The 27,737-nt window shown below is 34.4% G+C and overlaps 1 protein-coding gene across 3 annotated transcripts in view; it reads right to left on the reverse strand.

Annotated features, from left to right (window-relative positions):
* Window positions 1–2,153: 2,153 nt before the first annotated feature.
* Window positions 2,154–27,737, reverse strand: part of LOC130649214 (N-acetylglucosamine-1-phosphotransferase subunit gamma-like) — a 48,410-nt gene continuing 22,826 nt past the window's right edge. For 2 of the 3 annotated variants that reach the window (XM_057455462.1, XM_057455464.1), the window contains exons 7-11: window positions 20,124–20,220; window positions 17,493–17,607; window positions 14,226–14,396; window positions 14,023–14,150; window positions 2,154–2,682 (exon numbers count right to left, since the gene is read on the reverse strand). In XM_057455462.1, the coding sequence (XP_057311445.1) occupies window positions 2,563–2,682; window positions 14,023–14,150; window positions 14,226–14,396; window positions 17,493–17,607; window positions 20,124–20,220 (631 nt within the window). In that variant the 3' untranslated portion in view covers window positions 2,154–2,562. The remainder of the gene's footprint in view (window positions 2,683–14,022; window positions 14,151–14,225; window positions 14,397–17,492; window positions 17,608–20,123; window positions 20,221–27,737) is intronic. The other variant, XM_057455463.1, reaches the window with a different exon arrangement.

The raw sequence follows: 27,737 nt of genomic DNA on the forward strand, positions 1-27,737 counted from the left end.
TTCCTTTGATCTAGCCGAAAATAATCTAATATGGTAAATTTGCTGACGTTACGGCGCGAAGTCAATAACACTACTTTAACGTCAATATCCTATATTTTTTTTTTTTTGGAAATATAACACCTTTTTTGGGAATAATATGAAATAATAATTGTAGTAAAATGTTAAAATCCATTATTAAACTGAAGAAAAACAACGCAAACTGCTGCAGAACAGTTATCCTGTATTAATTTAATGAAGCCATTACAATGCACCTAAAATTTTGAGGGCAAAAAACTTGGAAACGAGGTGGTGACGTCAATGATTTTTCACCGCGTGATAACTAGGGACCACCTAGGACTAATTTGGGTAATTTTTTCAATCCTGGGTCCCCAAATCCGGTTCGGAATGGACGCGTTAATGACGTCATCAAAAACCTTCAAATCCTAATATCTCTGCAACCGTTTATCAAAAGTACACGATCCTATACATTTTCTTGATCAGCATTTCAAGATCTATAAGATGAAGGTAACAGGTATACAAATTTTTGAAAAATTTTTTCGAGGTTTTGACGACCATTGCCGACGTCAACAAAATTTTTAAACCCTCATATCTCATTAACCGCTCATCAAAAGCACATGATCGCCGAAAAACTTATGTCTAATATGTTAAATTTTCTGACGTTACGGCGCGACGTCAATAGCACTACTTTAACGTCAATATCCTATATTAAATTAATGAAGCCATTACAGTGCACCTAAAACTTAGAGGGCAAATAACTTGGAAACGAGGTGGTGACGTCAATGATTTTTCACCGCGTGGGTAACTAGGGACCACCTAGGACCAATTTGGGTGATTTTCCCAAACCTATGTCCCAGAATCCGTTTCGGAATGCACAGGTTGATGACGTCATCAAAAAACCTTCAAACCCTAATATCTCTGCAACCGTTTGTCAAAAGTACATGATCCTATACATTTTCTTGATCAGCGTTTCAAGATCTATACAATGAAGGCAACAGGTATACAAATTTCTAAAAAAAAATTTTAACCGCTCATCAAAAGCACATGATCATAAAAATTTTCTTGATCAGCAGTTTAAGCTCTACGCAATAGAGGCAACGTGAAAACAAGTTTCGGCTGCTGACGTCATCAAAAATGAAATGACGCTTCTTTTTTATTTTTATCCTGCATAAGTGGATTTTTCCACGGGCTTTATCGACTAGTTATCAATAATTCAGCACAGCAATATGTAAACAAAACCGGTATTTTTAACAGACTGTTTTATATTTTGAGTCTATTGCTTGTCGTTCTGCAACATATATGCGGAAAACATTAACTTATATCACTACGAATACGAACTCTATGAATATTTTCAATATCAAAACATTCTTAGTCTTTGTTTTAGGAATTTTTTGTTATGGTGTAACTGCAGAACAATTAATTTTGAAGCAGCAGACTAAGCCAGTCGGTCTGGTCTTTAAAATCAACACTGTCATCATGAACTTTTGTTCAGCAGCCGTGCCGTGCGCAGTTCGCCTCTTCTTTTATCAATAAATATTCATAATTTTTGAAACACTACTACTACTACTACTAACACCCTCCGTATACTTTTATCCACTACGATTCTTCTGATATGGCAATCGAAAATTATAAAAGCAACATTTGTTGATAGCTAACTAAGGTCAGAACAGCAAGTAAGCAACTTGGCGTCCTGAACTTTATCTAAACGAAACTCGTTTTCATGCAATGTTTTGATTTTTCACCCCCACGTTGATCATGAAAGGGCGATATTAAAAAAGGCTTATTGACAAATAAACATTGATAATTTCGGAGTGCGTGTTACTCAGATGGAAACGAAGTTCTCAACTGTATGTGGCTGCGATTTTTGCAAGTTAGTTTTCTTTCCCCAAAAAATATTTCCGAGGTTAAATGTTTCCGACACTTGTGATAATAGTCGGTAATTTTCATATGAGGACACGTACTTTTAAGCCGACGATAGATTACCATTGACGTGCTAACCTCCCTGAGCAAACACGTGACTATACAACAGTCGAGCACGTGAAATACGAAATTTAAGTAACATTGAGTCTCTCACATCTAAAAAAGCGTGTACTTGGCGAAAATTTATTTTGGCGCATGGTTAGAAATTGGCGGATTTAATTTGGTGGACAGTTGAATAAAATTAAGAAATGAACTACCTTATTACAGAAAATTAACAACTCAGAAAACTAACGTAATTAATATTAACAATGATCGAGCCAGCAAAAGCAAGGAGACAGTTAAATTTCAATTTAAAATATTAGAGATTAACCTGATTTAGGCGTGCATGCTAAATAAATTCGTGATCTTGTACTTCAAGCTATGCTTTATATGAATTAGCATTTAGCTATTAATTGTTCGTCAGAATCAAATAATTACTTCATAAATTGGTGAACAAAAAACTGCTTGCCGTGTAATTTATCGGAAACACAACACTCTTGAGACAGTTGCAGTAAACGTGCGACACTTGCAGGAAACGTGCGACAGTTGCAGGAAACGTGCGACTAAACCTCCTTGCGAGAGTTTTTTTAGTCACACGTATCACGGTTACGACCATCCCGTCAGATTTTGATTAGAATCGAGTTGCACGTCTGTATGTTGAATGGTGGTACAGTTAGCAATTTTTGCACGAATCAGTTCTACCTCTGCTAACAATTTTCGATACTCCTAAAATACAATTCATTCTCAGTTACAAAAAGTAAAATAAGTACCGTAATTACAAACGGATAAATATGGATGACTCGATGTTAAAAACTTTCACCGGAAGAAACATTTTTGCATTTTCGCGGTTGACAAGTTCAGTGTGACCACGATCAATGCTACCAAGCTCATTAGCAAAAATTCCTGATATTTTGCGAAAAACCCCGCGAAACCGGAAAATCTACTCCCCACGCAATTGCCCCCTCCCAATTAACCCCCAGACTATTCCCACCTAGGATAACTACCCGTGGATAATTGCCTTCTGAATAACTCCCACCTAGGAAATTCCCCTGTGCGTGTCGTTAAGTGGGAATATGTCCTGTGTCCTATGTAATGTATGTATATCTATGTCCTATGTAAATAACGGAAGAAAAAAACTGTAATTAATTATGCATGTATGATCGCAGCATTGCTTTCAGTGTGAACATAAAGACTTATGAATTAGGTTAGAGGTTATAGAAATTGTGACTGTGTGAACAAAATAATAAACCTAACAAAAACAAAATGGTGATATCAGTCGTCTTTAAATGTCTCTGGCTTTAAGACCACACATTCTGATTGTTATGTTCTTGAAAAAGCTTCTGATAACTCCAGGTAGAAAAGGATTCTCCCGACTGTCGTCATCGTTCAAAAACATATAGCATATCTTCAAGGAAACTCAATGCACGTCCAGCTTTTCGAAACATATAATGCGATGGTTTCCCTCTGTAAAATACGCAGGCAAAGTTTTTTTGCTCACGGCAAGAATTAATTTACGTGATGCTCCAGGTTGGCTAGGTATTTTTTTCCATCATTGTATTTATGTTCATTGCTTCGATCAAACTCAATGTACTTCAAAAGCACGGATAATCGGACCAAGTGTACATTACACGTACACGTTGTGACAAATTTGATATAACATCTACCTCTCGTTTGCTTCCTAAGTAAATAAGAATAGTTTAAAAATAAATTTAAGAAACCATAAAAAGAATTTATCTGCTATGTTGCTTTTTTCTTTTCTGAGCACTATTAGTTTTCTCATCCAAAGTCAGTTTTTCAGTGGTTTTTGTCGATTTTTATCACTTCATCAGAAAATGTGTGGTTTCTATTAAGCAATTCTTTTCTGCAAAAATTAAAATCCATTATACTGCACGCAGTTTATACACGGGCTTCTTGTTATCAGCTCTCGAAACGTTCTTAATCCATCATAATCAACCCAATGAGGCATTGAATCGAAATATACATTATAATAATATTTCGCCTTGTGATAAGTTGCCACCAGCAAAAATACAAACGAGACATCAGAAAGTGTGACAATACTGGAAATTTTGTCGCTCATTGATAAATAGTCTCTCGGAATGAAAAGGCGAGGTGGAAATTCTAATATGGATGTGATGACACCGAAACCCGCACAATTCAAACAATCTCAGGATCGGATCCAGCCATAGGCGAGACAGGCTTAAGCCTATATTGAGAAGTGGCTGTTAAAATCCTGCATATTATAATTCCATGGAGCAGCAGCTCGTGAGAGAATCGACAAGAAATATTTATAATAGCCCTCGGAACACGCGGCTGTCGTATACGTGAGAATGGTATTGCCAGAGGATCTTTGAAACTCGTCTGTTTATGTTTTCTCGATAATCTAACAATTTTTCTCTTACCGATCGAGACACGCAATCTGCCTTAGAAAATCGCTTGTCCTAAAAAAAATGCAAGTAGGCGAAAGTCTGGACAGATGTTCTTAGTAACCAGTTATTTCAACAGGAATTTTAAATTCGCAACACAGTCTAGTTGCTTACTACTTTTCACTCGCAAGTAGGCAAGTTCTACTCGCGAGTAGGCTCAGAGCACTGGTGACAAAACTCGACTTCTGGTCAAAGTTCAGTAAGCCAGAACAGATGATATGCTCGAATCATTGTTTCAAGATGTTGCTTAGATTTGTGTATGGTGTGGTCTGTGTTTTAGGTGAGTTTCATGTTATTGGTTTCAGAGATCTTATTATTTTTAGTAATCAACAAAATCTTGAAGAAACATGGATTTTAAACTTATTTTACAAAAAGAAAAAGAAATCAGAACTTGTTTTGAAGGCAACTGAAGAACTAAAAAAGTTATTTTCACCGTCACCACCATCTATTTCGAAGACAGATGAACTCGCACAGACTATATTCATCTCTACTGTTGAAAAATTCCAAAAAAATGTCAATTCTGCTCTCAAGCCAGTTAGGTAAAGTTCTTTTCAGAATCACGTAGAAAAGCATATACAATTTTTTGTTTATTTTCACATTCTCGAGGATAATAAGCACTTTTAAAGTCCAGCATAGATTCTGTATGGTTTTAAAATAGAAGAAAACATACAAAAAATTAAAAATGTAGCTATACAGCAAAAAGTTTTGTTTTTGTTTCTGTTAAGTGTTTTTCTACTTGTCAGTTGGCACAGTATATTTATGTGAAAACCACAAGTACTTATAATCGAAATATATTGGCAAGATATTCTTAGTGAATGGATACATGTTCTTCTAGAATATTTGGTGGTAATTGTTTGTTGTTGGTAACCAGTCGTTAGCGTATGATTTGAGAGTCTTGACGTCAATTGAGTTATTCGAAAATGCTGAACTTTATGCTAATTACCACACTTTGAAATTATTGCAAATAAGTTGCAGTAAAAAAAATTAAAAAAACTGTTTACACAGGCTTTCTTAGATCATGGTTGTAAGGTTTATACTGAAACGAAGTATCGTACCACTGCTTTAAAAGAGAAAGCTTCATATATACCCCAAAATTATAGTTGGTCAGCATTTATCTGTGTTATGGCATTGTGTAATGTTATTAAGGTAACTAACTTCCTTTACACAGGGTAGACAAAAAGTAACTCTGGAAAATATTTATACTTGGTAGGGAATAGTCATAGTCCTAATGTGTTTCATATTTCCTTAACTTTTTGAAACACACCTGAAATAGTAGAAATAGTTGCTAGTTTTCATAGCCTATGTCAATGAATTAGTTCATCGATACAATATTTTTGTTAATGTTAGTGCCCTATTCTGCTTGTATATCAGAGACCGGGAAATTCAAAGTTGGATTCACTTTTCAATAATGTGTTTTCACCAAAAAAAGATGTTAAAAGTAAATCCCCATTGGTGTTATTATGGTACCATTCATGTGTTGATCGTCCGAAGACAGTAATGCGACCAATTTTGTTGTATAGAGAGACCTATATTACCAAGGATGTGATAGAGTACTGCAAATTGGCTGTTGCTATTCCCTTCCTCGATCATATGTTGTAAGAGCTGGACACTAAATCTGCTATTAACAATCTCGTGTCTACTCTAGCTTTAGCATCATGTCAACTACCATTCTTTCAGATAAGGGTCGTGCTATTGTAGGTGATCAACCAACATTGAAAGGTTAAATTTTCAAAATTTATTCAGAGATAATGTGATGATGAGTAACTTGTACGGACAGTTAGATATATGGAAAGTTAAATTGGGAACAGTCACTGGAGCGTTACCTACAACATTGCAAGGTCTTTTAAAACAAACTGCCAAACTTTTATTTCCATCGATATGTGAAGCTATACAAATTCTTGCTAATATACCTGTCATTACTTGCACCTGTGAGAGGAGTATTGGGTGAGAAATACCATGACGGAGGAAAGATTGAACAGTCTCTGTGCTAAAATGTTCAATCAAGATGTGACTGTTGATTTAGATGAAGTACTAGATAATATGGCATCTGCTAAAAAACGTAGAAAATATTTTCTACTTCTTTGATTTCTTCTTTCGACGAAACTCTTGTATTTCTGGGTTCAAATGCCAGCAGGAGTAATTATTGATTACTGTTTTATTTTAGAAATGTTAGAAGGAAAAAAATGAAAAAATAAATACAAAAAAAGGAAGAAAGTTAGTTAAAACAGTTGTGTATCGAAATAGACAGTTTGCTTTTTTGTTATTCGGAAGACTCACAGGTGTGAAACAATGTTTCTGTCATTAAAAACAATGGTATTGTAGTTATTTTTTGACAAATTTGGAGCCACTTAAGGCATTTAGAAGGCTCTAAAACCGTTAACTTCCCAAACCCCCAGTTGTTCCGTATTGCGCCCTGCAGGACGCAATGCAACATCCCGTTGGGGCGTTGTAAATTTACTTATTAAGAATTTTTTTACTTATGTCTTTTTATAAAAAAACTCTGGATCCGACCCCGACTCTGTTGCGAATACTTTCCCTGCTGACTCTATTCTTTGTTTTCACGTTTGTTGGGATTTTGATGCAGAAAGTGCACTAGATCAACTTGCAGTCTTTTTATTGGTGTTTCTGCATCGACAGGGATCAAGTCGTCTTTGCACGTAAAATTTTGGCTTAAGTTTGAAGTGTTTCTCTTTGTTATTGATCCATGCTTGAATGCGATAACATGATGTTCTAGCATATAGAGAGCGTAACCTTTCAAAAAATTTCACTCTACTTTCACCTTTGAACTTGCTGTGAAAATGTTCAATGATTGAAGAAACCCATGATTGTGCAGGTATGATAACGAGAGAAGAAAACAATTCTAAATAGCGATTTGGAATTTTTAAGTAAGAACACTTTTAAGGAAAAAAGGCATTGAACTTGGCAAGATAAAAAATATTTACAATGTGATAACACTCACAAATTTGGTATCTTCTTGTCCTGAGTTCGGATGTTTCATAGTTTGCAGTTGATATCGGTTGGATTTAAGTAGGCGATAAACACGCTTACTTTTGGTAGAGGTCTAGGTAGTCGTTTCTCGCAACATAGGGGTATACTCGCAACAACTCCAGGAGATGTTAACAAATACCAATATCAAAAATATCAAACTTTCATATTCCATATGCGTTTAATTCTTTCGTGAGACTAGTCTATATTGACGTTTGACTTTAATATCATCATGCTCTTGTTTCTCTCGTTCATTTTCAAAATTGCCATGTTTTAACAAATAAGCATAACTTTATACGCCTGTTTTCTGCCTTGTCTATTTTAATTAAATTAAATCCAGCAAAAGTTCCACACAGCAAGTGAGTTCACGTTAAACGCCGAGTTTAATGTTTTTAAAAGCATGTCTAATGCAATTCTTCAATCTTTCGCTTTTAACATTCCCGTCGTAATGAACGAAAATTTGAGAACCAAATGTGGTAAAATTTTGTTTCTACAGTATTTTAAGCGTAAAAGAGAAGTCATAAATTGCGACTACAAGTCTTACGATATCTGGAAGTACAGTTGAGAAACCAACAGCATCAAATTATGATTTTTCAGGCTCTCATCAAACATTGCATAAATAGTTATCATGAACTGATAAATAGCGAAACAAGAACACGTATACGTTCTTGCAGGAAATATATACGGAATTAAGGTAAATATTTACGGTACATATTTCATATAACGATGAAAGGTTCAAACAAACATTCAGAGTTTCCAGAAAAACATTTAACTATATACTGGACTTATATACTCCGGCCGGCAGTAACCAAGCAAGACACTGGCACGGGCTCGATTTCAGCTGAAGAACGGTTGGCTATCACATTGTATAAACTCGGAAGAGGCGACTAGAACTATACCGTAGGGGAAATGACTGGATATGCAGAATCGACCATCATTTGCATAACTAAAGAAGTATGCCAGGAAATCGTTGAAGTTTTGTGGCAAGATAATGTCACAGCCATGTTTCTGAAAAACGAAGGGGAATTTCGGCAAGCATTAATTGACATGGAAGCGGAAAGATGGGTCACATTTACCCATAAAATGCCGTCCGGGTGGTCTAGAAGCCATGAAACAGTATCATAATTTCAAGAACTTTTACTCAGTTATCTTAATGGCATTGGTTGATGCCAAATATCGTTTTATATGGGCTGCATTAGGCGCACCAGGAAACACCCATGACTCCTCTTATTTCCAATCAACCCGTTTGTGGGAAGACATAACTGGAGGAAAAGTGTTACCAGACAAATTTCAAATTGCATAAGATGTTCATGTCCCTCCGATGATACTTGGGGATGGGGCATTTCCATTGAAATCTTGGATGTGCAAGCCAAATGGTGACGCTGGGTTAACAGAGAAAAAGCGCTATTTTAATAACCGTCTTAGCCGAGCACGAATGGTGTCTGAGGGTGCCTTTGGTAAGTTGAAAAATAGATTCAGAATTTTACACAAAAAATGCGGAAGTTCGAAGGAGTCCGTAAAGGCCATTGGATTAGCTGCAGTCGTATTAAACAATATCTGCATTAACAGAGGAGATATTCTCCCGCGTGGCATGGATTTAACAGTAGACCCAGCAACAAACAAAAAAAGAGGTAGGGATGAAATCGCCTCAATACTAGATCTAACGGACCGACATCAAAAGAACTACATATTAAATAGTTCTGCTAAAAGTATAAGGCAAGCGCTGACAGAGTTATTTTGGGAGGAAAAAGAGAACTGCTTTCAGTAGAAAATGTTTTATTCAACCAAAAGTTACATGACTAAACATTACTTTTATTTTGTTTGTTGTAAGAAATTATCAAGAATATCACCAGAGGTACCCACCAGTGTTATTTGTCCCATTCCCATACACTGAAAAATTGTGATGATAACTTCTTGGGTCAACATAACTATTTCCAACACTGAAAGAGTTTCCAGCATTAGAAGATTGTGGCATTTGTGACGGGTGCAGTTGTTGCATCTGTGGCGGAGGCATAAGGCATCGTTCCATCATTTTCATGAACATTTCATCTCTTTTTTCTTGCCTGGAAGCGTCCTCTTTCAGAAAATCAACCAGTTGTTGCGTACAATTTTCTTTTACAGATTCAGTAAATTCTTCCACCAATTTTGACAGATTGTTTTAGGATTCTTCTAGTACCTGCCTTTTAACATTATTTTTGTTTACCGGAACAAACACTTTTGAACTGCGTCTCCTTTTCTTACTGGTAGAATCTTTTGATGTGGCTTGCTCTGAGTCAGCGTATGTTGTTTGCTCAGAAGAAATTGAAGGAGTCGTCAAATAGGAGTCAGTTTCAGCATCACTATAATGATCTCCATCATTGGTTGCGTCCGCCATTTCATGTGCTGGCTCAATTCTTTGCTCTGGTTGGCAATGATCCATCGTACAGACCGCTGGAAACAGTTTTTCAAACCACGGCCCAAACTCTTTCTCCTCCTGGAACCTTTTGATCCCAGAAGCTGTTTTAATCGTCAATGCAGCTTTTCGACATGCTTACACATCTTTTGAACTTAGATCTAGTTTGTGCCATATCATAGACAAAATCATCATTACGCTCTTTACACCTTTCTTTTAATTCGAGAATAACGTCGTTGTAGTAAATGCTATTTTTTACGTTTTTGATGTTGGTCAAAATAAAGTTTCTTCTTCAGCTTCTCATTTTCTAGCATAATGTCTACCAATTCTGTCACTACATCTTATGGCCACAAACACTTCCGCCCTCTTTTTCTAGCCTTTTTGCTTTTCTTTGTAAATATTCAAGGACTACCGTCTTCCTCGCCACTGCTCTCTTCATGTGGAAAGTAATCCACGCTCACAGTTTCCTAAAAGTGAAATTGAGAAAAGGAATTAAAATATTACACCAAACGGCCTGGTGCTTTCTTATATTTTATATACTTGTCTGTTTGCGTTTGCTTTTAATCACTAAATTTTATTCATGTTAAATTTCATACCTGTGATTCGCTCCCGTGTTCCATTACGATCACAACAATTTTTCTTCTTATAACCTTTCTCTCCCTTTCTATATGCGAAAGCGCATGGAATATAACTCGTTACTATGGTAAAACATTCCGAATTATCAATAATTCGGCACAAATTGGTGTTTTTATTACATGAAAACAACCATGATTTAAATTAATCAAGACAGAAAACAGGTGTTTAAAGTAGCGCCAAATTTGTGTGAATTAAATTAGACAAGATTTCTTGATCTTAATTCAAGTTGCAGCAAATAAAATTTATTCGCAATAAACACCGAATTTTCGCCTTGTCTAATTTAATTCAACGATGAAAAATTAAATTAGCAGAAAACAGGCGTGTAAAGTTACGCTAAGTGCGCATATAGAAAGCGGTTTCAAGTTAGTTACTTAATAATTTATTAAAAGGAAGATATTTCCACTTAAGGACAATTTCGCATTAACGACACTCAGGGCATAAAACTCGTGCCGGCATGAGTTCATATCGGCAATTAAGAGATAAGGGACGGTTTAAATCGTCGACCCAACTTTGTGTTTGGACATGCTGGCACTGGTTGGTTAGAAACTGAAAAAATTATGCTTTAATCTTTAGTTTAAACAATAGCTAATTAATCATTCCGTTAATTTCAATAGAAAACACTTAGCAAAAGTTGAACATGTCCAACTTTTAAAAACACTTATAAAACCGAAAAAAGTTGTACATCTTTCCTGTTTACACGGTAAGTTTTTTTTATCTTACATTTAAACGGTCCGTTTAAACTTACCGTGTATTTATATCTAAGATTGCTAGCAAATAATGTTTTTTGTCAAAATAATAAAAACATCACAATAATATTTCATGATCATCATCTGTAGGGTTTTTAATATTTTTTGCATTTCCGTACAGAAAAAAACATGCTTTCTCTAAATAAAATAATTTTGATCATCACAAAAATGAAAGGGTCAGCGCTTGGTTACCCGGGCTGGTGTGTTCATATAGAAAAATTCCATCCCGCCTTGCCAAGATCTCGGTAGAAACAACTGGGATCTCGGCAAGGCCGGTTTGCTCGCTTCTCATATAAACACGTGCATTTTTTATAAGGTTTTCTGGAACATGGCTAGATCTCACCTAAATAAGGCAGCCTGGTCAACCGGACCAGCTCAGCCCATATGAACAGTGCCCTTAATTTGGCCACTTAAATATATGCAATTTTATCATCTTGTAGTTGTACGAAAGCAAAAGCACCTATCATATGAAGGTGTAAGGCAGACGCATGTCGGTAACGTTTGTTTTTGCAAGCCAGCTCTTTTTGATAGGATCACTGAAAAACATTTGTAATACCTATTTCCATATCCATTTGGTTCCGCAAAATATGCAAGCTAAAATGCAGAATAGCAAGAAAACGAGATTAGTTATTAGCAAATTTCGGGATGCTGGTTGTTTACATGCAAGTTTGAAGAATGTATCAACAAAATGTTGACTTTTACAGCTTTTAACTGCCATTTTCACATAATCGTAGTTAACACAGTTATAAAGAGGGTATTGGTAGTGGTAGTGTAACAAAAAAGTTAAAATTTTGCAAATTTTAAGGGCGTATCTTTTTGTATATGTTAGCTAGCTAAACCTAAAAGCTAGCCACGTTTTTAGAATGATGTTAATACATTTTTATTTTACTGTTTCTAAATAAATTTAGAACTAAAACACACATATTTTACTAACGCTCAGTGACACTTTATAATAACTTGATCAGTTCAAAAAATTAAATTAGCTTGCTGGTAGCTAAGAAAGTAGCCAACACTAAGCTACAACCTTGATAAAACATATTCTGAATTTAATTTTGAGTTCTTCATTCTCCCAAAAGCAATGTTAAATAATAAATATGCTTGGCTGATGCTAACAGAAGTACAACAAAAACCTGAAGTACTAGAGAAAAGTAACATTGACTTTGGGGGAAGTGGATGGGACAATAAAGATATTTCAACATCAAGAATAATGAAACAGCTAGATTTTCTTATAGCTTTTTCACAATTTATTTTTCAGGGTTGTACCTATAGCTTAGTTGCATGAGTAATCAACAAATCATTTTTCAACATTTGTTGTGATATTTAAATGATATTTAAAATTAGTATTTTCAAACTATTGGCTGTTGTGATTATGTAACTGTCGCACTCCCTCTGTCACTACTCCCTCTCTTACTGACTATCAATAGTCATCATTTGTATTAAGCATTGTGATGGTTAACCTTAATACTTGCAGTTTGTAAGTTTACAGTTTGAAGTAATATGAATTGATAGAGCATAGAGCTAATCATAAATCTCCATATGTAGGAAAAGGTCTTTCTTTTTAAAAAATAGAGGTTTTTATCCCAAAAAAGGAAAATAAAATAATACACATACTTTTTCTTATAAGAATGTCTGGATTTCAGCTGTAAACGTGCTAAATTTTTGGCAAAATCTTAGTCTCCATTTAGTTTTCTTACTTACATGAAATCTTGAAAATTAATCTTTGCAGAATTGTTCAAATTGTTTATTAACAGAAAATAATCTTGCAAAGTGTCGATTTGTGAAAATATAAAACCAAAAATTTTGTTTTTAACCCCACAAAAAAAATTTCACATTGTTTTCGCTTATTAAAGTAAAGTTCAACATGACAAGCATTTGGTGGACAAAATTTTACAGAAATTCCTTTTTTTAGGCGCTACGTCAGTAACCATTTTGTGTTTTTTTCCAAACAATTTTTAAATTGTTTTGTGAAGTGCTCCTCTCAAGGAAAAATTTGTTTTTGACCAAGCAAAATCACTGGACAATTTCATTTGCCTGAAAAAATACCAGATTGTAAAACTGAATACAAAATTTAAGAATTAGGATATCATCCCTTTTGTCAACCTTATTTTTTGGAATTTTAAATATTATTTTTTTACCAAATACAATCTATGATAGAGGCTTAAAATGTGACACAAATAAGCAAGAATATTCCAAGGAAAGTTTAAGTTCAACTTTCCTCACCAAGTCAAATTAGTATCAAATGTGTAAAATGTGAGTTATAATTACTTCCAAAACTACCCTCACTTAGAAAAAAAATAAACAAGGTAGGGCACCCATAAGATCAACTCAACTACTATTTTAAAACCACAGCGTCATCAGTAAGCCTTGCTGATGTTATTTTCACAGATGTTGTTTAAAAAATAAGGTATATACACTAAATAACTGAAGACACAGGATATTAGCAACATCACCAATTGTGGTAAACAGCTTGAAATTTCACGTTTGTTTAGAACAAGTCAGCCAGCCAACTAGCTAGTTAGCTAGCTGGCAAGCTACTCATATTATATTCAAAGCTAGCTAATACCTAGCTCATTTAACACAAAGAAAATTTAAGAAAAACATTAAAACGGCCCAATGATACATGCTATTATCCCATATTATCCCCAAATGTTAATAGCAATCTGTGAGACAAATTAATTTTGCAAATATTGCAATTAAACAAACCATATTTGCACTACGTAGCTTTCCAAGGTGGGAAGGAGGAATTATCCAGGGGGTAGCAGAAAGCAATTATCAAGGGGCAACCTTCCAGGGGAGAATTGTCCTGTCACCTTAGATCCCAATATTACAATTATATTGAAGTTTCTTTTTGTAAATAAATTGAAGTTTCAAACACAACCGCTACCTCGACACATTGAGATTTGGTTGCAAACTGATACATCAAATCATGGTAAGACAGGATTCCCGATTTTGAACTACCAGAATATTTAGCTTCAGACTTCGAAATAATAGGGTTTTCTAAAGAAAAATATTCTTATAAAAAAAGATTCAACAATTCGTACAAAAGAAATTCGGGACAAAAACGATGGCTGTTAACTAAAAAAACACCTTTTCTAAAACGATTCTTTCTTTTAGGATTGTCATTTACGTTTAATCCTTCGTCAATGAATACTTTTTTTCGCCGCTTTTGATAACCTTTCTCGGTTATTTCATTCATAACATACGATTCTTCAATCTCCCTCCATCTTTTCTTTCCCTCGTGTGACAGCATTGGGTACACTAAACAAAAAATGAGCACTCGATATTTCGTTTCCATTACTTTCGTGGCGCAGAAATGAAAGCGAAATAAAACTACATGAAAGCAGCAATGGTGACCAACGTAACTATACTTTGCCTTAAATCCGGCCTTCTCGCAGCTACCACCTTTGCAGACAAAAAATCGTTTAATATAGACTAGCTGAGTAAACCGGCAGCTTAAAGGAGCGGCAAACTGCGCACGGCACGGCTGCTGAATAAAAGTTCATGATGACGGTGTTGATTTTAAAAACCAGACTGGCTTAGTCTGCTTAGCCAAAACTTTGCAGAATAACAACACACTAGACCCAAAATATAAAACAGTCTTCTAAAAATTTTGTTTACATCTTCGTGAGTGCTGAATTATTTCTAATTGAGTATTTTTACACATTTGCTAATGGAACACATTTCTCCTTATTGTGATGGTCACAGGTCAATACGCCGAAAATAATGAATCAACAAAAGTTAAAGTTCAAAATAACAAAAAATGTTGAACAACATGTGACAAACATATTTTTATTACTTTATACTAGCTACTGAACGTACTCAAGAAATTGATATTTACTCTGTGAGTGAAAATAAAGAAGGTAAAAAAAGATTCGTAAACTAAGATAACGCCACCATATTGCGCGTTCGATTTGTTGTTAAATGTTTCCGGTATGTATATTTTTTCAAATTCTCATCATAAGAAACTTTATCGCTGTGAAAAGAGACTCAAAACATGAAAAAAAATATTATTGTTGTTCATTACAGATATTTCTAAGGTTAAAAAAAGTTTAAACGAAGGTTATAAAATGCTATTACTACTAGTACGTAAAATATTCTTAGTTATCTCAAGTTGAAGACCTTTTTTAAAAGTTTACGGGTAGGTACATCTAAAACCTACTTATTTTCACCCCATACAGCTATAAAAATACTGTAAAAATGTTCTTAGAAAGATATATAGATGCTTAGTTGTGAATTATAGTTAGTTATTTGTTATCAGAGTAGTTACCATAGAAGATTTTAGGATTTAGAAATCTAAAAAAAATTTTCTCTAGGTTAATATTTGTTTTCTGACTGCCACAAAATAATTTTTCGTTCGCCCCTCCTTTAAATGCCTGTATATTGCGACGCGAATTCGGGTGGAGCGATTAGTACGCTGAATATCAGCAGAATTATAATTACTGAACTTTGTCGCAACCAGAGTTTGGATAATGAGTTAAAATTTCCTGATCACTTCAAATATTTTATAGGTAGCAGCTAGATTAAGATCTTTAGCTATAGCTAAATACGAAACAAACTTCTTTTTTCTGAAACAGCCATTTTAACTCATTGGGACAAATGAAATCATCCTGTAGCTTAATGGAATATATTTTAGCAGAAACACAGTTTCGGGAGAATTAATTATTACGAGAGTTTAATTTTGCGATTTCGCGAAATTTTTTTAGATTTTGCGAGAATTTTAATTCTGCGAATGGATGGTTTCAATAAATTTCGCGAGAACTTTTTTTCGTGAATGATGGAATTAACAAAAAATCACGAGAACATTCTTGTGAATAGAGACAATGGCAATTAAAGCATTTTGCGAAGAGCACAACAGAGCAGCTTTCTCACTTTCATTAGCGATATATCTGTTTTTTCTGTTCAGATTTTTTAGCATTTGGAACATGTTTATTTCTCCTCAGCATTGAAATCACTCCTGGCTTAACATTATTTACTTAATCAAATATACGCGTGATATTTAAAAGGGAAAGTTGAACAGGCGGAGCCGAAATAATTTGATGCTGACGGTGCAGAATTGCCAGCCAACCCCTATTAAACTTGTTCATCGGAGCGCAGTTATATGTAAAAACGTACCAACTTACACCTACATTTAACAGACTGTTTTGTTAAAGCTGCAGACATATTTTGTTTTTAAAGTTGATAAAGATGGAAAACAATTTTCTTTATTCAACTCGGGTAATTTTCTTTTCCTTAGAAAAATTCGAGTTCCACTGCAAAATCTACCGATGGGGAGTAGGGAAGTGATTTTTGTAAAAAACTTAAAAAAGTATGAGTTGTGCTGGATTTTGTCAGAACAAGGAGGTTTAAAAAGAGAACCCAACCGTTGCCGATTTGCAGGTTGCTGTATTGTTTTCAAATTCAGTTTTGTAAACAAATTTTTAGAAATATCGCGCATAAATTATAAAAGTAACCGTTGCTCATTGTTATTTCTCCATTATTATAAATTATTTTTTCTAGCAATAAAAACTCGTTTGCTTTGTATTTTGATCGTTTAAAATCAGTTTTTAAACATTTCTGGTGGTATATACAGAAAATAGGTAAAATCAGTCGAATATGAGGGAAATTATGGTAACATAAAGATAAAAAAACAATATTAGAAAATAAAAACGCGAATTGTCCAACGAAAAACGCATAATTAGAGATAGTAACGAATGATTAATATTTTCTTTTGTTCTATGAAAGAAAGAATAGTCACCGAACACCGATTCTATACCGAAAATTCAATAACCTTGAAGAAAAAAACATGTACTAATATGCAACCCCTCCTGCAGTAATATTTTTTAAAAGTTCTTTCAATCTTTTAACTGACGCTGTGCTAGGAGGGAACATACAGAAACATCTACAAGATATAAAATTACACCATATCTCAGGGCAACAGTTTACACAATATAAGCTCCAAATATCAGCTCAATTGTTTCCAAGTGGGGATAATAAACTTCACCAGCATTAATTCTTATAGCTTAACAGAGCCATGTGTTTTATTTATGCTTGGTATAGTTCTTAATATGTTTTTTGAAAGTTCTGCTTTGTCGTTAAAACACTCGTCTCACTCTCGGCATATAAAAATACAGCAAAAGCGGCGCAACGGATGGATTCAAAGGAGAGTGTAAACAAAAGAAATTTGAATGGAATTTAAATGGACGTTGCTGAGATGTATCTCCTTCTCTCTTTAAACCTCCTTGTTCAGAGACAAATACAGAAGCAACAATTATTGGTTAAAGATTTTTAGTTTTTCTCTCCCGTAACACGTTAATATCTTCAGTTTGATGCTGCCTGACTAACCCTTAGTTATAAACACATCTATTAAAAAAATACCTAGTAACACATCTTGCGGACATGCATACGGAGTCTTGAATAACATGTTATATCGACACATTGTTGGCTCTTCCACGGATACAATTTCGTTTCTCTTGCCACATCTTAGAGTCACCTCCAAAAAAAGTAAACATTCACTTCGCCTATTCACTACATACACTGATTTCAAGATTAGATGTCATTTTGCCAAAAAATTATGTTAATCAATTCACCTTTATGATATCTATGCATTAATAAAGTTTGAATGTACGTCCCTTGACAGGTGTAAAATTACCGATGTTAGAAAATGTCAAAATTTGCTATTACTTAAATACCATAATTTATGCAGCATAATTAAATCTGACAATGTTGAAAATGACTCACAAAAACAAGACCATGAGCTTAACAAGAGAATTAAATGTAAAGAAATTTATGATTTTGTTCACATCTGTTGGGTTTGCTGTAAAGAACAATCGCCTTGAGCTCTACCGAGAGAGTATCATGATCTTCTTTTAAAATGCCTGAAAGATATCAACAAATCGATGAAGTGCGGCTATGATGCGAGAAGAAAGCGTGTTTATCATTACTCATATCCATACGATATCAGCTGCAAAAGATGAAAAAAAATCCCAGGACAATAAGAAACCAAAATTGCGAGTGTTATTACATATGTAAATTTCTTTCTTTTCTCAAAAGTGTACTTAAGGCGGGTTTCCATACGACCGAAAGCATTTTTTTAGAACCTGCGCAATGAAGTAAAATGACTACTAGCTTGACGTAAAAACCTGATTCCGAGTTTCTTTCAAAAAGTAAAATATCAGGAAAAACAATATTTTTTCTTTACTTTTTTATTAACAAGATAACACCTTAACCTGTTTACATTGAGTTAACGAACGTGAATTTGTAAATTCTTTTCAACCACAAAACAACTACTTGTTTGAAACATTGGTAGTTAAATTCATAAACTAACAATAATAGCTATCCCCTCTTTCTTGAAAAAATTGCTCATCAATTTTAGTTGTAGTTCCCTGTTACAAGAAAACTGCTGCAATAAAACAAATTTGTTATTATTTTTAAATATCGTAACAATACGTATTTCCTGTTTGCGGCAGCCATTTTATTTAAACGTCTTTTCTCTAAGAGAAAAATCCTACCGAACTTTGTTTGATTCATTTTAAAGATGTGTTTTAACTTAATAATGCAAGAACCCGACCATCATTTAGATTTTTCATTTAGGTAAGTTTAACGATTCGCAGTAAAGCAAGAATTTCTTCCAAGAAAGCACAAGAAAACATGGTTCTTAGCAACAAAGGCGAGTTTCCAGCCGCTCTTTACATATACTTGCGGGAAAATAAGCAGTGTTTATGCAGGTGTTGTTAAACAAGTAAAAGGTGCTCACTATAAACTGTATGATAACACAATAAAAAGGGTAAGACTAAGATGGTTTTTCTTTATCCAGGTAACATCTAAAACTAAACCTATCGAGAATGACAATCAGCAAAAAAATCCAAAACACACAGTTTTTAAAACTAATTTTAATATGTGGTAAAATATGGAAGTCGAAAACACACAAAAAGACAATGTCTTTGTAAACACAGCGGCAACAAAGGATAATACCATCAAACCTTGTAATGTTGTTAATAATCGTACAATGATCAGTGAGTACGACACATTAGATTCGATCAAAGCAAATACAAAAAGCTGGAAAAGGACATAAAAGAAAAAAAATTGATTTTTGCTGTGAGCAAGAAACTGTGTGCGTATCTCACAGAGAAGAAAACCATCGCATTATATGTTTGGAAAAGCTCAACGTGCATTGAGTTTCCTTGAAGATAGGCTATATGTTTTTGAACGATGACGACAGTCGTGAGAATCCTTTTCTACCTTAAGTTATCAGAAGCTTTTCCAAGAACATAACAACCAGAATGTGTGGTCTTAAAGCCAGAGACATTTAAAGACGACTGATATCACCATTTTGTTTTTGTTAGGTTTATTATTTTGTTCACACAGTCACAATTTCTATAACCTCTAACCTAATTCATAAGTCTTTATGTTCAACTGGAAGCTCGTATGTTAATATTGCAACACATAAAATCAACAGATTTTTAAAATATCATGCAAGGATTGCATTTGTAAGAAAAGAGTGAAAATCTTGTCTACAAATTATTTATACTGTTCTGAAGCAGCCTTATGGAAAAATGATTGTGGTGAGGAAACCCTAGAAATTAGGAAAGAATGAATAACAAGACTTTGACACAACAAAAAATTGAATAATTTAAATGACGCAAAAACTGAGAACTTGATTAATAAGAAGCTCCGTTTTTTAATCTAGAATGCGCGATACAAATGGCTGTAATGGTGACGATGTTTCCAAAAAACTTTTGCCAGACGGTTTTGTGGACTTCTCTAAATTCTCAGGAAGATGTAGTAGCTGTATTCATTTTTTGTCTTATAGTATGTTATGTGAAATAACTATTAGTTTTTCATCTTTTATTAGTTTAATTTATAGTTTTTTTCTTTTCGTTTAAATGAATTTCTAACGAACGGCACTTTTTACGATAGGGGGGGGGGGGGGGGGGGAGGTTAATTCTAAAACGCTTTGTCAAATAAAAGAGCAGACATTTGTATCCCATACTCATTGTATAAGCCAACCTGTATTTCTCGGTCCAGCACTCCTGAGCAAACTTCTCCTTTTACCATGTGCATAGTGGAAAACGTCCCGTTCATTATCTTCCATTCCTTCCAAATGCTGAAAAATGAACAGTGTGTATTAATGAAAACGTGTACATAGCTATGACGGTATACACCACAAATATGCACGTTGGTAATTGTTGTTGAAATTTTAGCGCCATTTTTTCCATACATTTATTCTCAATCTAAATTTTTTATGTGTATATTTTTGGTTAACTTGATTTTTAAAGATCTGATTTGTGTTGTTTAATGTATAATAAATAGTTAGTTGATTCTAAGGTTAGAAATTTATTCTTTTTTCTCTAACAAAATTTATTTTGTTCGCTCTTATTTAAGAAATAAACTTGAAGTCACCCCGCTCTATTTTATAAAAATTGCATAAAAGCAAACTGAATGAAGGATAATCTCAACTTTCATTCTATCATTGATAAGATAAGTAAGTATTGATCAATTAATTCACTTTAAAGCTCTCAAAACGTCCAAGTAATATTGTTCTAAGAATGGGCACTATCCGTACCATCTCCAATCTTGTGATTGTGAAGGGCTGACGTTTGCATCTTCTGGTTAACGAGAGAAAATTAAACAAAACATTTTCTAATTTACAGCGGTTGCCGCACATTATGAACAAGTACAGTTTTTTAAGTTTTTTAAACAAATACATATGAATTTACATAAAAACAAGTGGAACTTATATGACCACACAACATCCTTTCTCTACATACGATACTTTGAATCCTCCATGAAGAGTAGGGACACCCAAACTTACACCAGCATACGAACTTCCTTCAAACCTAATGACTATATGGAATGACATATTACATAACGCATCCACACAACTGAGAGATACTATGCTGAAGTATCACAAAACGCAAACAAACAAATTTAGACAGAAAATAGACACATTGACAAACAGACCTCACCTGACATGACAAAAAAGGTTAAACTGACTGAGCAACAAAATACTAACAATAACTATCCACATACTACACATTATAGCCGCGAGAGATTACATATGCCACACCACAGACCTCTCTCAAGCACCAGACAACAACAGAGCCTTTTCAACAATAGACATAATTCCACTCCAACCCGTCCACCAACACATAACAATATACAACCACAGAACTACAAAAAGACAAAAACCACAACCACTCCTTGACATCCAATTTGACCAAAAAGAACTCAGAAATACTCAGCCATGTGACTAATCACAAATAGAAACAGTAAGAAAAAATCAAAAATTAAAATTAATCAAAATAATTTCCTAAAACGACTAACTACAAATTTATCCTATTACAAATTATCACATTTGGAGAAAAATATCCTTATCAAAGGATTAAAATTTATACCCACTACATCCACTTTTTTAATTGACTATTCAAAACCCTTAAATACATTTATAAGGTCTATGAGCCTGGGATATCACTTTCGCTCATGCAACTCAAGCCTAACAAGGCTTAAAAAACCCTCCAACTGGAGTCCGCCTCCTACCTAACATCCTAATCTTCAGGAATATTTCCGTAGGATAATAAATGAAATTGAAGATACTTTTAATTATTCCCCCAATCGACAACCATTTATGTCCCACAATTTGTCATATAAAGAGAGTACACTGTTACAAAATTTGAAAAACAACTCTGACCTTATATTTAAACCAGCAGACAAAGGTGGCAGTCTTGTTTTTATGAATAAAACTGATCATATTTTTAAAGTCAACAGTCAAGTTGAGAACACAAAATACTACAAAAAGTTACCTTTTGACCCTACTCTTCAGATTGCGAATGATATATCAGCATTTATTCGCTTTTTATATTCCAGAGTTTTTTAGAACCAACCACTCCTCCACGCACATCACGTTTTTATGGATTGCCCAAAATACACAAACCTAATGTACCCCTTAGACCTATAGTATCAGCTAACGACTCTCCAACAGAAAACATGTCAGCATTTTTAGATCATATATGCCAACCTGTCATGAAGCCATTACCTTCTTACATAAAGGATACTAAACATTTTCTCAGAAATATTTTAGAACTTCCTCCCCTTCCTCCAAATGCTATTTTAGTTACTGCTGATGTAGTACCACTCTACACTAACAATCTCATGATGAAGGCATCGAAGTTTTACTAGAAACTCTATCAAAGAATAAAGATATCCTTTTCCCAGAAACTCCTCCTTTAAACATTATTAAAATAATGATGGAATTTGTCCCAAAACATAACTGTTTTAACTTCATGGTTGATTATTACCAAAAAATCCATGGCACAGCCATGGGCTCTAAATGTGGACCCCCTTACTATTTACATGGGCCACCATGAAAGTACTAAAATAGTTCCCCTTACTATAGCTATTATGCTTTATCGATGACGTCTTTCATATACACTGACAAAGAAGAATGTCTACGAAAACTTTTCGAAAAAATTAATTCACTTCACCCCCATATCAAATTTACTTTTACCTATTCTAGGAATGAAATTAATTTTTTGTACACCTACATACATGTAGGAAAAGATCGAAAGCTTTATTCTAGTTTATACACCAAACCCACAGATACCTTTAGCCTCCTCCACTACAACTCCTTCCATCCAACATTTACGAAATCCTCCATTATATACTCCCAATCCCTAAGATACAGAATGCTTATTATCAAGGATGATATGCTCAAAAAAGCATTAAAAAATTTGGAATGGGTCCTTAAAAATCGAGGATACCCCAAAAAACTAATACAAGAAAACATGAAAAAAATAAGACTTATCACAAAAGGATGTACTCTATCACGATACACCTAAAACAGAAAATACTCAAAGATATCTAGTATTCCTCACACACTATTCCAAGGACAATGCTACCATTATTGCAACTATGCGACATAAAAATATCAAGGATTTACTTGTCAAGGCAAGGTTTGTATAAGCTCCCGACTGTAAGATTATCTGGGTCTCACTAGCAATCACAAACTCAAAATTTTCAAGATTATTATTTCCTATAACACGAACCACCTACCAATCCCTCTGTATTTACATAATTAGTTATCATGCTAGAGCAGATGGGTTACCATATCTTCTGTAAGCAACATCCCTCTCTCTTTTTAGACCTCATCCCAACAGGTTGCTTGCCTCGGAGATATGGATCCCTCGACACTGGAACATACATCTTCGTTATCAATCGAATTAAAAATTGTGATGCTAAAAACCTACTATCATGTTGGTAAAAATAAACAATACCGTAACAATAATGGTGAAATAAACAATGACGTAACAATAATGGCGGAATATTGTAAATCCAATCACATACTGTTCGAAATTGTAAGTTAATATGATGCTGGGTTAAACAATAATACGAAACACCCATTACGAAACACCCAGGAAACAGCGATATTGCGATTTTTTGTACTAAAACGACATGGGAACGCAGCTAAGCTAACCGCAACCACTGTTGAAATTTTACCGACGTAACCCACCGCAATACGAAAAAAAAGTTTTAAAACTCCTGGGGAACAGCGATACTGCGATTTTTATACTAAAAGGACATAAGAACGTAGCCTAGCTAACCGCAAGCACTGTGGATGTTTTAACGAAGTAACCTACTGCGATACCGGCTGGTATACTTATTATATAGAATATATCACAAACAATCACCACTACCACGTAGTCTGGATCAAATAAAATGGATATTATTCTATTTGTAACGAAATAACATGTTATGCGTAATACATATTATATCTTGTATTATATAACAAGACTGTCTATACAACTTTTGTTATTTCATCAATTTTTGTTATCAACTCCTTGTGTTTTCAGTCGTATTTACGTCATAAAAGGAACAAAATGGCAGCAATAAATTTTTGCTTGCGTCAGCACATTTTCTGTGACGTCATCAGAAGCTTGAAATTTGTTAAAAATGCCACTATCTGCTTAAAATTTAATTATTGTGTTGCATGTTTAAAGTTTTAAAGATAATCCTAACAGGAGTTATTAAATTTCCCCCATTATAAGGATTTCATAGAGATTTTTAGGGGTACTTTCGAGTAATGGCCATATCAGGGCCTGTAAAAGGTAGGATGCCTAAAAATTTCACATGCAGGTGTCTAATAGATAAATATTGAAACTCAGTAAGTTTCATAGCCATATAGCATAGCAATAAGGAGTTATTAAAAAAACCGTCAAGGGGGGGGGGGGGGGGCGGATTCCCCCGGACGGAATAGGGTTAAAAACCGTAAATTTTAAACATATAGTTTTTATACATTTTTCTTCTGATTGAAATTATCTATTGATTGTTATCAGAAATTTTTTTAATTTGCAGACTGTAAAACCGCTGACATCATCAATTTCCACTTGCGTGGCCAAAAATGCCACCATTCTTTTTTTGCATATTCACCACCTATTCACTCCAAAGTATGCTTTTAACAAGTCTGTGCACACGGGACTATTTTTTTTTGACAAGTTGACCTGCACTACTTGCAATACTAGCCATATTTAATTGTTATACACACAGCAAAAATGGCTAGTATTGGAAGTAGTGCAGGTCAACTTGTCAAAAAAAAATAGTTCCGTGTGCACAGAAATCAAAATGTTTATTTCCTATTAGCAGCCCTCTGAATTAGCGAAAATGTTCGACGGCAAAAATTTGCCGCCGTTAAGTCAGCTTCGACGGCAAAACAAAAATCATGACAGCAAAATTTTGCCATCGTGAAAGATTTCAACGACGGCAAAACTAACTAATAAAATTTATCAGGGAGACTGGACATGTCCGTAGCTCGTTTCGAACTTTCGTCGGACAAAACGTCCGATGGATTTCCGTCTTGGTCGAACACCCCCCCCCCCCCACTTTCAGATTTCAGAAATATTGAATAGTCCTGGTCTTTTAATCCACGAGCAAGCCTATCCATAGCCTACCTGATCATCCTAGCTAATTCACCGACTCCTGACTTAGTTTAAAGAACTACGTAGACATGAATCTCTTTTGCCTGGCCCCTTCGTCGTTGGTAACCAGGTTTTACACAAGAAATCCAGCCATGCGGTTCTTAACTAATGCGGAGGTGAGCGCTGACGGAGCACGGATGAAGCAAGTCCGCAAAACTGCACTTACAGGCGGAACAGACATTTTACATGGATTTAATTGTACATAATTTCTTCATTTGACAAAATTGAAAACCATAGCGGGTGCGGATTTAATGTATTTTTTTCTTTATGTCACAAGTGATATTTAAACAATTTTTAAAAACGAAACCCACGTGCGGTATATTTTTTTTTCTGTATAGATTTTGTTAAAATGTAGCTGAACATTTCGAATGAATTTTGAAGTTTTATTTAAGCCACATGGATAAATTTTTTTTTTAATTTGAAAAGGATATTTTTGCCTATTTGCTTGTGATGGCCTGAAAAATAAACAATAAATTTATGAAAATGACAGTATAATCATGCATACTATTTCGGACATGTAGAAAAGAAAGTTAAGATTGAGAGAGTCGCTATACGTAGACGCTCGATCATCGTGTTTGGGGTTCAGGATTCAAAATGTCCCCCACTTTTCTACCGCAAAATGAATGCGCTACATCGCACGCGCTATTTGGTTCAAATATTTCTGAAAAAGACTGATGCGTGGTATGATCTATCAAAGACTTGTTTGACGAAATAAATAAGTAACTAGCAAGATTAGTAAGTTGGAAAAAGTACTTTTATTTTTGTGCAGTCTATAAACCACTACGGCAAAATTTTGCCGACATGGAGGTCGAACACGACGGCATTTACGACGGCAAAAGCTGAATGCCGTCGTGGATTCAGAGGGCTGTATTAGTCAATATATTTTTATTATGATCACTTTATAACAACTATCAAACCTTTTTCCTCCGTATAAGCTACAAAATATAACTATATAATAAAAAATAAGTATAATTAGTATATCTCTATAATAACGTTGAGTCTACATGGATGACAAAATGACTTAAGGGCTTTTAGAATAAAACAAAATGCATTTCTCTCTTTAAAATGCTCACATAGACGTTAAACGTTGAGACGTTAAAACTTTAATTAATAAAACGTTAATTAATATTGGTTTTGAGTGACAAAACGTTTTAGTACTAAGCCCTTAAAACATTTTTGTCGCCCATGTGAACCTAGCTTAATTTTGTCTGTCCAATCGAAATGGATGCCCCATAGCTTTATTTCGAAGCCCCGTCTGAGTAAATTTTTCGGTTCATGATTATAGGCGAACAAATGCACGAAATACTGATGCGGAAAATATGTACAACAGACAATCTGAGTACTGGCGAACTCGTAGATTTTTCCACGAGCTAAAAACTAGAATAATATACTAATACTAGTTATTAAAACCCGTGGAAGAATCCACTTAAATTAGTGTGCTTCTTATCACAATAAGGTTTGTTGATAATTTCATCAAAACGCTGAAAAAAACGTTTTAAGCGAAATCCCGTTCAGGAATCCACTCAAAAGCATTTAAAATATTTTGTATGCTTCTTATCACATAATGATTTGTTGTCGATTTCATTTAAAAGACACAAAAAATCAATTAAAACTTTTGAACGAAATAACAACAATAATAACAAGGTAAATTGCCTGTGACTTTGTCTGTACAATAAATAAACAAAGCACGGTAAATTTAATTTAGCATGTAATAAAATTCCCAACTAATGAAATTACTTTATTTTAACACATGAGTTGTTCAGCCATTTAAAATCTCAAACAAAATGTTTATAAAATACAGAATATTTTTAGCTGGGTGGTCCCTAGTTACCCACGCGGTGAAAAATCATTGACGTCACCACCTTGTTTCCAAATTATTTAGCCTCAAAATTTGAGGTGCACTGTAATGGCTTCATTAATTTAATATAGGATATTGACGTTAATATTATTTTAACGTTAAAGGTTGGTAAATTAAAGAACAATTTTATGGGCGATGGTGTACAGACTTTATCAAAGAAATTAGTGAAGAATATAATCCACTTTGCAAAAATCAGACAGACAGCACTGGCGTATTATTATAGAGACTAGTCGATAAGGCCCGTGGAGAAATCCACTTAGGCAAAAGGACAATGAAAAAATAGGTTGCTTTAGATGTTTTGCTGACGCCAGCAGTGCATATACAAAAAAAAATGTTCTGAAAATTTTACACCAAATACCAAATGTCAAATCGCATTAAATCCTCCACACAAATCTTACACAAAATAATAAAGAACAGCATGCAAGGTGCAAAATCTAGTTGATAAAAAGTTACAACAACGACACTCACAACATCGACACTCACAACACCAATACTCACAAAACCGACAGTAAGAACACCGACAGTTACAACACTGACAGTCACAACACGGATAATAACAATGTCAGAAAAAACGCGTCTCAAATATGTACATCTTATAAGTGATTATGTTGAAAACCCTCAGTATTTTATTCTGAAATGTCAAAAAGTTGGCCTGCAAGAGTTACACTGGTAAATTTAGAAGAGTCAAATGAAACCTTAAATGCAATCATTTTACAAAGACTCCCTTAGGGAGTCAAAAAGGAGTCAAATTGAGACGCAAGAAGGAGCCAACCCACAATGACTCCCTTTTGAGGT

This window comes from Hydractinia symbiolongicarpus, chromosome 7 (assembly GCF_029227915.1).
Source record: "Hydractinia symbiolongicarpus strain clone_291-10 chromosome 7, HSymV2.1, whole genome shotgun sequence".
Taxonomy (NCBI): Eukaryota; Metazoa; Cnidaria; class Hydrozoa; order Anthoathecata; family Hydractiniidae; genus Hydractinia; species Hydractinia symbiolongicarpus.